Source organism: Ceratosolen solmsi, unplaced genomic scaffold (genome assembly GCF_000503995.2).
Source record: "Ceratosolen solmsi marchali unplaced genomic scaffold, CerSol_1.0 scaffold10, whole genome shotgun sequence".
Classification (NCBI taxonomy): domain Eukaryota; kingdom Metazoa; phylum Arthropoda; class Insecta; order Hymenoptera; family Agaonidae; genus Ceratosolen; species Ceratosolen solmsi.
The window spans coordinates 19,118,915-19,132,693 of record NW_011948412.1 but is presented as its reverse complement, the minus strand read 5'-3'; the positions used below and the strand labels follow the sequence as shown (position 1 = coordinate 19,132,693).

The window sequence follows — 13,779 nt, the reverse complement described above, 5'->3', positions numbered from 1 at the left end:
TATACATTTATTTTCTAATCATTTTTATAAATTGAGGTATCTACTTTTACAACTACACCTCGATAAGTTTAGCTCCATTATCATTAAGCACTTTTAACGGTGCAATACTTTAGAATTCTGTATTTCTTTAATTTTCGAAATTTCGTACGAATGAAGAATGCTTAATCATTAGTGAAATAAAGATTAAAACCTTCACCTCTCATTATTATTGTATTATTAATTTATCTAATTATTTATGAATTTATCTCATTAATTTTATGTACTTTAAAGTACTCCATTAAATTGCTTACCGGTGTGATCCTCTTGCGACTGATTCTTCTGCCTGTGATGAACACGATGATGATGAATGCTCGGAATGGGAAGCTGTTTAAGAGCATGGAGGTCTTGATGATCGGCGTCTATAAGTGGATTCTCCACTTGCGATTCAATAAGCTCATGTATTGTTGTATTGTCGGCATTCGATATGACATTTACTGAAAATTCAAGGGAAATGATATTGATTACGGTTGTAAAGTTTTTCAGATCAAATCCTATAATATTTATGAATATACCTTATGTCGCCATTTATAATTATAATAATCAATTATAATGGTACTTTAATCTTGATTTATTTCGATTTGTTGTAAAAAATATTAAAAATACAATAAAAAACTAAATCAAGATTATTTTACAAAGCACAAATCTGATTAATGAAATCTAATTTACATATTTAATGTCACGCCTATCGCATCGCTTTTCTAAAGAATATCGATATGGAATATTCGTATGATTAAATGTGGTGGCCCATTAGCATGATTGAAGCTTGTAACTTTCTGAGTATTTACAAGATTCTATCAAGTACATAGATTCTAACAATCAATAAGACAACCGCAACTAACGAAATGGCCAATGAACGCGTATGCAGAACCGAAGTCCGAACCTACATTTCATTATCAGTTGCGTAGTAAAATATTGGCTAGCAGCCAAAGCAATATGAATATAATCCACATTGACTTTTGCCGAACCTACTATTTTATTTAAAATGTTTTGTATTTGAAGATTGGCCAATCCGTGAACTTTATCCTCCTCCTTTTACCTTATCGGCATGCCATTCCAGCAGCAATGTTGTATGATCAAATGTATGATTATTCGTTGAAATTACCTATGCAGTTTTCATGTAAATATTCGGTATGATCTCATATAGCATTACGAGAACGTTGTTAAGTACTTATGATGATGCGCTTTAAATTAATAAATTAATTATTGGCTCTTTTTTGTTTATTTTCAATAAGAATATTTTTATGTTAAGCTTTCATTTATTAATTTAAATACTGTATATATTTCTTATATAGAGTATGAATATATTGAAAAACTTTATTTAAATTAAATTTTAAATATTATGTTTTTTTATAAATAGTATATTTTTTTATACCTTATACTTAGAATTCGTATTATTTATTTTTTTTTTTTGTTTCTGTACAATTCACATCCTATATAAGATATTTGAAAGAATATGTATATTAAGTTTATTGGCTAATCTATAATCTAAATAATATTTTTGTTAATACGAATAAATAGCGATTAAACGAATAAGACTTTCAATGATCCTATAATTTTTAAGATTTTAATATTATTTAAAGTAACAATTAGTATTAAGATTCGAAACAGTACTATGAATGTATTTATTTTGCTAATGCTGAAATTAAAATTCTATTAAAAAATAAAAAACTAGAAACATTATTATAGATTTATTTGTAAAAAGAAACTGATATTATTAAGATTGGAGCATTTGTATTGCTGATAAAAATGTTTAAAGCATGAAGTTATAATGAGAGAGAAAATTTTTTAAATGAAATAATTCATCCGTACTTTTTACATTCGGCTTTTCTTTTATCTTTCTTTTCTTTTTTTTAATATTAAATAAAATATGTAACGTAAGTGGGCTGCAATATAACTACTTACGCTTATTACATTCAATTCCCAAAAGCTTTAAGCGCATCATCGTACTTATCTCATAGGCAGGCCTGTTGCAGACTCCAAGCAGTGCTTGAAAACTTACGAACCTGAGTCGACAAAGCCGTCGAAGGCTTCGCGCAGGTCAGATAGCCGATCGAGAGGCAGCTGGGCGATCCTGAGCTCGTCCAGCCCGCCGAGTTCTTCGTTGACGCGTTCGTAAGTAGTGCTGTGCTCGTACGTCGGCCTCGAGGCGAATATCCTGCGACCGGCAACGCTTATTGCTCCATACCGGCGGTGATCGAGTGTATATTCGTCTATGGTCGTGGGTGTGGATGATGCAGGAGGTAGTGCAAGTGCAGGTTGTTGAGGTAGTGCACCGGGTCGTAGTTGCGGATTCCGATCGCGGTTGTGCTGATTGTGATGGTGGCGGTGCTGGTTATGGTGGCGGTGCTTGTAGCTCTCATCATAGCCATTGACATGCTGGCTTTTGTGCTCGGTGGAGGTAGTGCCGATGGATTCACGATCATGCTTGAGGGGATACGTGGATGTTGCACGAAACACAGATGGCAAGGATTTTTTTGTAGATGAGAAAGAAGAAGTAAAAGATGTCGTGTGAGAAGTAGGGGTGGGAGCAGTGGGATATTGGAAACGTCGTGGCTCGGACCTCACGTGTAACCACTGGGTCTCCCAGTGGTTGTTCTGGTACACCCTGATCGCGGACGAGGAATCCTGAAGATCCGGGGGCACGGAATGAGGATAGAGGAAGATCTTAGGCCTACCGGCTATGTGATCGGGTGCCATTATACCATCCCCGTGCTGCAAATGGCGTAACTGCTGCTTCTCAAGGGACGAGGCGAGATCGAGGTCGAGCTCGTAGTATGCTGAGGAGAGGCGGGGCCCGGCCGTACCGGGAAACAAGAAATAGGGATATATACTGGTAGGGGGTAACCAGATCTCTTGGAAGTTCGTGTCCTCGTGAGGTTCAAACGGGTAGACGGCCAAGTCCGTGCCCGAAAGATCAACGGACGCGGACGAGGGCAGATACTCTGAAACACACAAGCAGAGAGCCGCCCGTGATGGATTGTGATATCATGCTCGAGAATCGTTGTACTTTCTTTTCTTTTTTTTATAAGTGGTGTTTGGATATGAGGTGGTGTTTATTCTTGATCAAGGTTGAGTGTTTTTCTTCCACGAGTACGGGGTTTGTTGATTTTACGGGCTCAGATTTTTTGAATAATTGTGTAGTGAAGTTGACAGTGGATTTTTAAATAATATCAAAACGCAAATTTAAAAGTAAGAGTAGCGTAAGATAAAATATAAATTAAAAGTTTAAAAGAGTTAGAAAACTCGAATGAATTATTTGATGCCAATAATTAATTTAGAAACCATTACACTCTCTTGAAATATCGACATTTACAACGAAGTAAGCTAATCGAGAAAAATTAATAAAATATAAATTCGACAATCAAGTTGATCTATAATGGTGATTTCAAAAGATAAAAATATTACGTGCAAATAATAGGGCATCCAAAACGAAAATCCATGTCAAGATAGAAGAAATTAGAAGATATGAAAATAAGTGCGAGGGTAAGTCATCAAGTAAATTTTCCAACTTGATATGATAATTAAGGAAAAGTAAATGAAGTTGAATCGCAAAGATGGAAAAGACCTGAACAGAAAGGATGTAAAGAGAAAGTTAAAAAACTTAAGAAAGAAGTAAAGATCAGAGTGGAATGTATCCAACTAAGGAGCGCAAAAACAGCAAAGCAAATTCCTTTAAGAAGATTCACTTCGATGGACTGTACGTACATGCTTAGCTAGGTAAAGTTCATCTTCTGTGAATCAGAATCATAGAGCATAGGAAGAAATACACAAAGAGATAATATGGGAGGGAGAAGAAAAAGGGGCTGTTTGCTCGCACGTTGTTTCGCGTGAGCGATTACAGTCACCTTTTCTATTCGTCCTCCTCAACTATTTGTTGACATGAAAAGCTACTACAGAAATCACGCATATATCTCGAAATACAAATATGTACCTAAAGCAACAGCAGCAATTACTTTCCAACTCTAGTCGACCGCGAATTTTGCATCCTGGTGCAGTTCGTTTAACCTATAACTTTCCAAATACCTGAGCGTGTACACGCGCATTCCTTTGATTTCGAACCTTTTTGACTGTTAAATCCCTCTCCTTCGATCTCGATCACATTTTTCAAAAATATTTTTTTACTTTTCTCTTAACCCCTCACTCTCTCTCTCTCTCTCTCTCTTTCTCATCCTCCTCCCTTTAAATTGATTTATTCAAGAAATAATGATGAGTAAAAAAATTGCCCTGAGTGAAATCGAGAGATTTTATAAACAAAGTTAGTCTATTGTGCCTTATTAGTAATTTGATAAAGACTATCAATATTATAGAAAATGTATATAGCGAAGGTATTTGATGGAATATTAAGAAATTTTTAAAAGTTTACTTGAAGATTTATATTTATAATATTAAGATTTACTTAGAAATTACACAAAATAATGAAAATCTGCATTCGATTTTTTTATACTTATTATTCTAGTATCGCACATAGCGATAGAAAAGTTTTTCGTTTAAGAAAATGGTTCTTATGAGAAGATTGTTAAAGTACTATAAGATATCATAGAAGTACGAGAAAATTTGAAAATTTTGATATATAAAGATAAGGAATTTGAAGATAAAATTTTTAACTCGACGAATAACAGCTTATTGCTGAATTATTATTTCAGTTTATAATAACAAATTGAAGATCTATCTCCACTATACAATAAATAGAACCAAATGTTTAATTAAATAAAAAAATTAATTTGAGGTGAAATGAAATATTTGAATTGGTTATAATGAAAACATTTTGGTGGTCATGTAATGAAGAAAAAGAGTGCTGGTTAATTGTTGACTCAATCCAAGCAAATGACAACTAATTTACAACTTTTTATTGTAAATTATGATTATACTTTGACTCTGCAACATAAGATAAGTAGTGTGCATAATATACATTTAGAGGCGTTATAAATTGAGAAAGACATTCAGAAATTTAACTACAACTAATATTAAATCTGTGATACATTTGACTAATAGCATGCGGTGCAGAATTTCAGTGTACCTTGCCCCTCTTCATTTCAGTTCAAAATTGAAGAGAAGTTGAAGAGGGAAGAATCTTTCTTCCTCCCTTCACTTTTTCAGTTTTCGTCCTTTTAGCAAATGTTCTCGATTGATTAACTTGTCAACGATTATCGACGAGTCATCTTGATGATTATTTCACTTATATTTAAATGTAATTAATTTATGAATAAGAAATAAATAATTGCTTTTACATTGGTTTCTAATTTAATACAATTAATTGATACTACATATGGTATAAAATACGATATGTAAAGCAATAAATATAGTTTAAATATATACAATATAAGATAAATCCCAATATTGTCTTACAAAATATTTTTTATTTTTAGAAAAATAGTTGTAAGGCAAGGTACATATAATTTGAGCAATCAGTGCGGAAGCAAGTGAAGCATCCTTAAATGAAATGATATCTTCTTTCGCCAGAATTTTCTTCTTCGTTGTAATCGCTTTGTACGGGCGCTGATTCATTATAAATTGTACATTCTCTTTTAGTTGGTCTAATAGGAATTACATTTTGATGAAAATTTCCCTTATACATTTTTAATATATTACTTTTATTATATATCCATATACATTGTAATGTACTAAAAATGCTTAGTTGCCGGTAAAATTATTTCAAATTTTACATACATTAATACAACTGAATTCTTTGTACAAATTAATTAATTATCATAAACAACAATATACACATTGATTTTAAACGTGTTAAAAAAAAAATTATTTTTTTTTACGTGTATGGGATAAAACACACAAAAATTTTTTTGAACACTTTTAAAAAGTTTGTTTTCTTCTTTTTCATTAATTTAAATCCAGTAAAATATTATTATATTACTACATAAATATTATATATAACATAATTTTTATCAATACATTTTTCTGAATTATAGATACGTTAAAACTATGTAATTAATCTGTGAAGTATTTATTCATTTTTATTATTAATAATAAATTTAATTACCTACAGAATTGTATTATCGAAAATATTCCTTTAGTACAAAGTTTTATAATTGTATTACTGTCTTTATTTCATATCTTATTTATATTTTGAAATTAAAAAATCAATAACATTTATGAAGTAAATATTGAATATTTATTGCATAAAAAATTATGTATATATTTAAAAATATTGAAAAAAAAGTTTCATATTTGCGAACATATTATGTAAATTCTTTATTAAGACTTTTTTTTTTAATACATTTTTTAAACTTTTAGGAGTAAGCTTACTGTCAAAATTTGAAAAATTGATCATACAAACAATATTCTATTTTATTATTACAATTTTAAATAAAAATTGAATTTGTAAATCTAAAATTTATATTGTCTGATAGAATAAAAAAAGGAAAATTGTGTATGCTTATATTATTATAAAGCGTTTCATAGTCAATTTATAAGTCATATATTGTTTACGCATCACAACAACAGACCATGAATGTCATTTGGGAAACTCTAGTACTAGGATACAAAAACATTAAGAAAAGGTTGGCAGTATTATGTTTGATTATCACCCAAGTTTCCATGTAGCTTTCGGTAGTGGTTGGTGAGAAAACAATGAAGAGGCGGAGTAGAGACAAAATGAAAGTGGTGTGGCACGCTTTAAGGATCCCTCTCACTTGAGAGTACTTTGGTTCGTTAACGCACGCGAAAGACCTCATTTAACAAATAATAAAAGTAATAAAACATACAAAACTATAATTTTAGAAATATATGTTCAATAATAAAACAATATAGTAAATTTAATCGGCAAATTTAGTCATTAGAGTAATGACTGAATCTGATGATTCTGATTATTTTTAAATCTTAACCATTACGCAATGAATTTTATCTGAATAGTGATTTTACGTTATAATGAATTGAATATTAATTACCGTATCTGGGATAAAGAAGAATTAGAAGTATTTATACTTAGGTATCGAAGAATATTGTTTCAATGACGTGAATCGTGAACTAGTGCAACAATGAAATAAAATAGGAAGAAATTTTATATTGAATTTTTATTGTATACAGAATAAATTTATACAAATTTATATATAAATATATATATATATATATATATATAAGATAACAATTAATACATTTTATTGAATCACACTAAATGATTATATATTAATATAACAAAACTTTATTATGAAAATAATCTATTTCGCAATATGTTGAATTTCATTTAAAAATATATATTCAAACATCTTATTTTCACAATTAAATTATTATTTAAAAAATTTTAATGAAACTAGCCAATTATAAATAAATACTTTTAATAATTTTTACATGGGCAGCTACATTTATTAATAAGCACTTTGTTAACAATGTAGAAAATACCAAACGAGAATTCGTTACTCATTTGCTCTATTCCTCTTTGTAAAAAAAAAAACGAAAAATTCGATTGAATTCGCCAATTACGTAACTAATAATAAAATTATTTTATTGAAAAGTATATAAAAAACGTATATTACGGAGTGACAAAAAGTCGTCAAAATACATATATTTAATTACATATTAGGTGCTATTCATGATTCTATGAATAAATTCGAATAAATATTGTTTTGAAACATAAATATACAGAATACACTAAACAATTTATATAATAGAGAATTATAGAGAATTTTCCTGAAAACCAATAGCTTAGCTCTGTCCGTTTTACATGCGATAGATATAAAGACGTCCGGGATTTACAGATTGGTGAACAAATTCAGTGAAAGCATTAAGTATTTTACCAGCTGTTATGTTAATTGAAATTTTGCAATGTTATACATACCGCAAGGAATGTGCAATTTGAATAGAGGAATAACAAAAACAACAATCATTGATCACATCACTTCTAAGTCCCTTTCACTTTCGTACTCTTTATCCTCTCTCTCGCTTTCTCTCTCTCTCTCTCTCTCTCTCTCTCTCTCTCTCTCACACTCACTCACTATCTATCTCTATATTCCTTCCGTAATAGCTGAAAGTGTACAAGTGTATGGCTGGTTTGCACCTTGAAATTGAAAAGCCTCTATTTCGCTTACCAAATACATTCAAATTATGTAACACTTTGGATTAATCTCTATGTGTAAAAAATTACAGTATTAAAAATTATTTCAACTATATTATAAACATCCATATGTTCATAAAGTATGGAATTAGAAACTTGAATAACATTTCAAATCTAGAACTTAATTTAATCTTGAGAACAACCGACCAAATGGATTGATTTTTTTTATTACAGTGTAAATTGAGTTATCTTCGATTCAAGTAAGTTCAATAAATTCAATAAATTCAATTAAGCTAATTAGATGTAAAATAAACATTGTAATAAACATATATTTCGTAAAGTAAGTTCAGCATTAGGCTAACTTTATATACAAAGCATTTTTGTTTTGTTTATATACAAAGTATTGGCATTTTAATAGTTTTTTAGAAACAATTTTTAAATATTGAACAAAACTGCCTTTGAAAGTTCTTTTTAATACAAAATTTGAATAATCGCACTCCAAATTTTTTTTTACAAACTGAAATTTTCAAATTTTCTATCTTTTCCCTTGCACTCAATGTTTTTAATTTTTAAAAATGTTGCTTAAAAATTAAAATTGTGTTAACCAAATAGTTGAAGTGAACTCGTGTCTTTTCAACACGTGTTTTCAACCCTTTATTCCAAGTGATTTCTAAAAGCATAAAGCATGAAGCGATCCACATGTTTTAGCTTGTGCTAATATATATATATGAAACATATATGTGAAAAATTGTGATTAATATCATCGTTGAGATTTAACCAATCGATTAAAAAGTTTTTATGCTTAATCCTTTTGGTACATGGAGATTTTAAATTTAGGATAGTTGAATTTTGAGGGACAATATTTTGTGTCTTTAGGTGGCCGACACAGAGAATTATATAAATGATTTTATATTAATATTAATAATACATTAAATTCTATTAATTATACATTTAGAATGAATAAAGTTCTTAATAAAAGTAAGCGTTATAACTGCGAATAAAAATTTTACAAGAGTAACTGCATTCAACAATAGTTACTCTAATTGTTAAACGTTTTATTTGAATTCATAGAAGTTTGAAACAAAAACACGTGAAGCCACAATCGCAATGTTAGCACTAATTAACGATGACCCTGTATGATGATTTGCACTTTATTATCCGCATTGCACGGAAGCAACGATAAAGACATTAATTATGGCACTTGAGTGCGTGAAGTGGAAGTCGAACGGAGAGTTAAACAGGTCGTAGGGCAAAGACAAGATATGTGGTAATAAGAAAAAAAGTGGGAGCTGCGATGAAGAAATGAATTATTAGGTTACGTAGTGTAGACGAGGGGTGAAACTCGTCCGCAATCGTGCCGGTAATTAACAGGCGACGCCGAAATTAAGGTCGAGCCGATAAAGTCGTGCGCACATTATCACAATCGCGATAGGCTTAACACTAATTAAGGAAAACTCAGTATTGAAATATACTTGCATACATTTGGATGATTTATACAGATAGAATATGTGTTGATATGCTTATGATACTTATCCGTTATACGTTATATATACTATAATCTGCGTCGATAATACTTTACTTACAAAAATTAATATAATAAATAAAACAAAAATTAAGATAATACTTTACTAAACTTACAAACATTCGACTAGACTCAAAATGCTATTTAAGATGTAATTTTATTTTATACTGTAGTTATCTAAATAAAATTATACGTAGATTAGTAGATTATCAATACATATATTCACAATTCAAAATATGTCATTAAGTAAATAATGCTTGAACGTAATTATATTTATTCTATATCTCTCCTAACACTACCAGTTAAACATTTTTAAATTAAATTATATAATATATTAACAAAAATAATTTCATAAATACTTTAATAAAAATTATATTTTATTTTAATGTAAGTTAAATTTAATTTAACTAAATTTTTAAGGAAATTATGTATAAAGTTTTAGTTATAAACATTAATTTATAAAATTCTTAATACAAATTATATAATAATAACGATCAATGTGGGTCTGATATTAGAGTATTATAATAGCAAAATTTATATATTATACAATATTTCAAATTTTGACTTAAAAATTTGTAAATTTTCTAGTAAATTTTGTAAATTGTTTAGCAGTTGTTTTCATACTGTGAAACAGTATTAATAGATTAATTTATTAATTAAAGTAATACGAAACCTAATATATATATATATATATATATATATATATATATATATATATATATAATGTAAATAAATATAAAAGAATACATTTGTAGCAATATTTTAACGATTTGTGTTCTTTACCTAACTATAATTGATGCGCTTGGATATTTACAATTATGAATTTATTATATTATATAATATTATTACAATTTAGAAAGTTATTTAAGGAATGATTTCTTATTTAAATACCATATAGTATACTTCATACTACTGTCATTGTAAAACTGTACAATATATTTTATAAATATGAATTAGCTGTTGAATTAATAATTTAATGATTTCACAGTATTATATTTAAATAAAAATATTTACATTTCTATTCAGTATCATTATTCATTCTATTATTTTTTTAATAAGTCGCTTTACATACATATATTAAAATACATGTTCCTCTGAAAATGCCCAAAGGTTCATACAATCATCAAGGGTTAATAATATACTTCTAAAATAGTAATTAGCATACAATTAAATTATTTGAATCTACTCGTCATAATAATTTGTTTTAAGAATTTCTATAATGAGAAATAGAGTAAAATAAGATTTTATAATACATAATTTATACAATAATAATAATTACAACAACAATAATAATGATTCAAAATTAAATTAACAATTTACAGTACCATTCCATGTCAACAATAAACAAAATAATAAAAAAATTAATGATATTAAACAATATTTATATAGCGCATTACTTAATTATCATTAAGATAAATTTTACTTGTAAGCTTTTGATTAAAATGCAAGTAATAAAATAAAATACTTTGTAAAAAAAGATTCTACAATATATACATACGGAAATAAATGAAGACGTTAAAACACTATAAATAAAAGTCACGTGTGATATTCACTGTATATATATATATATATATATATATATATATATATATATATATATATACACTGTTATTTATACATGACATTAATAAATAAAAAGACAAAGATATCGCACGCATAATAAAGTTTTATGTATAAACAAAATTGAACATACACCGACACTTAAATGGCACATGTCACACATTCATTTTTTGTAGCTATTTATTTTTTGCTGTTGCTGTTGTAGATGAATTAAAAAAATATATAAAATAGAGTTACCTTTCATTTTCATGTACTCACCGACGCAAGGATTATGATTCACCATGGAGAAAATCCTATCACAGCGCTTCTTCGCACCGTTGTCCGGACAAATGCAACCAAACATCGGAGAGAGCCGCAACTGCGTCCAAGCCTCGTGACATGCGTCGCTGAACAAAACCAAAATAAAAATATATTTACATTAGTATTTTAATATTAAATTTGTTGGCATTACAAGCAGTTACAAATTGTTCTTTCAAGTACTCATAAAATTTCCCTCAATTTTTTATATACACGAATTCATTTTTATAACTACTAGAGGCAATTTCATGATTTCAACAAAAAAGCACCAATATTATTAATGGCACGTATAAAAAAGTTTTGGATATATTGATTTGAATAATAGTATTTGCATTTTTTATGTATTTCTACGCATAAAAATTATATGTTTAAAAAGAATGAACTCGGATTTTAATTGATTTTTTGTATACATTTCAATATATTGAAATACGTATTATTAATTATTATTGTTCTTTTAAGTTTTTGTTACTATAATAGTAAATTATATAATTACATAATAAGAAAATTAATATTTTGCATTCAAATTTTTTTGATATAAGGTTCAGCTAATAAATATGTATTAAAACACGAATTATTTACTAGAGTTTTAAATAATTGAAAATAGACCACGAGAGAGAGAGAGAGAGAATTTTATCTTAATTTATTAAATTTTATTTCTTTACTGCATTTGTATGACGTTTGTATTCGTATTTATTAAAAACAGCAGGGAACAAAATTATCTGAAAAATAAATTGCATTACTTCATTTTCGTAAAATATGAGTAGGAATACGTCATGGAAAGTATATTCATATTCTTCTATAATTTAAGAAAGATTTGAATTTGTATTTATGACTATTTAATATTGTAAATAGGTTTAGTAATTAAAATTCTAAATAAATATAATAATTTTTTTTATTATACTTCATTTCAATTAGTAAATTAAAATTGTATAATCATGATTTTTCATTAATAAGACAAAATGTACAATTTAGCTTTATACGGACAAAATTGAAAGCGGAAGAAATGTACGCACACCGACTTAAACGCGAGTTAAAAGAGCAATCTTAAAAAAGAAATATTGAAAAAGTTTTCTGAGAATCAATTTAACAATCAAATCGGCATTTCTGGAGTTTTTCTATTTTACTCGAGGAAAAAGTAAAACGGATTTGGGCCTTCAATTTGAAAACTAATTTTATACCGTGAACACAGTCTGAAAATAGTCATTAAACAGTTCGTGAGGTGGCGTGAGATTCCAGGAGGAGTAAGAAAATGCTGGAGAAACGTCTGTAGGAAGTTTTTACTCTAATTAGCTATTAAGCTTAACAACGTAATGGCCGCATGTTCGTTGCCTTGAGGAACAAGAGAATCTTGCTACATCTGATACAAATAAGCAAAAGATGGGTGTATGAATATAAATATATATAATTCATTATAGTATTTAAATTAAAACTGGATATATAATAATTCGAAATATCGATAAGTTATTATATCATTTATGATTTATTATATACTAAAAATAAAAAAATTTAAATATTTTTTCAAATATGCTTATTACAGAAAAAATACTCTCGAATTGTTATTAACAATTACATTAACAATTATATTAATAATGGTACTGTCAATAATAACTATGGATCTTTCATGCAAACTTTTTTTATTCGTAAATCAATAACATTTAACATGTTACTTTAACAAATTATTTTTAATTATTTAAAAATGATATTTATTAGAAATCCAAGTACTTAATAAATAATTCATATAATTAATTATTTGAGTGTAATTATATATGATACATTATTCAATATTTAAATTTATATTTTCCTTTTAAAAATGATTCTAAATTCTAAAAACATATTCTTTTATTTATATTGACAATTTTCTATTAACGTTCCTTATAAACTATATCGATTATATTATAACTATGTATATAATATAAATCTGTTAAAAAAAGAGTCTAACCAATGAATTTAAAAATAATGGTTTAAGAATCAATTATTATCATACTGTTCATAATTCTGTAAATAATAAGTTTTAAATAAATAAATAAAATAATTATAGTTATTAAAATGGAGTAAAGATTGTATTTATTTCACATATATATAACTATTGTTCTACTAGCGCTGAACTCAGCAAATGGTTTCTCCTGTGCTCTCTAGGTAACCGAAATTGTTTGAGTTCATTGTAGAATTCCCATTTAATCTCCTGAAGATTCTCTAATACCTAATCAAGAACTTGAAATTCGCTTGTGATGAACCAAATGATATCTAATAAACATGCCTCACTTGTATCTACGTCTCATAAAATGAGAATGAAAATTTTTTAAATACAGCATAATTATTAAAGTTATTTAAATATCTAATTGTATTATTTTATTTC

General features: G+C 27.7%; 1 protein-coding gene across 1 annotated transcript in view; it reads right to left on the bottom strand.

The window, feature by feature from the left end:
• The window catches only part of Gfrl (Glial cell line-derived neurotrophic family receptor-like), a 338,959-nt gene that overhangs the window by 57,596 nt on the left and 267,584 nt on the right, over positions 1–13,779 (bottom strand). Inside the window, 3 exon segments of the mRNA XM_011503933.1 lie at positions 291–473; positions 2,043–2,981; positions 11,385–11,512. Of these exon segments, the coding sequence (XP_011502235.1) occupies positions 291–473; positions 2,043–2,981; positions 11,385–11,512 (1,250 nt within the window).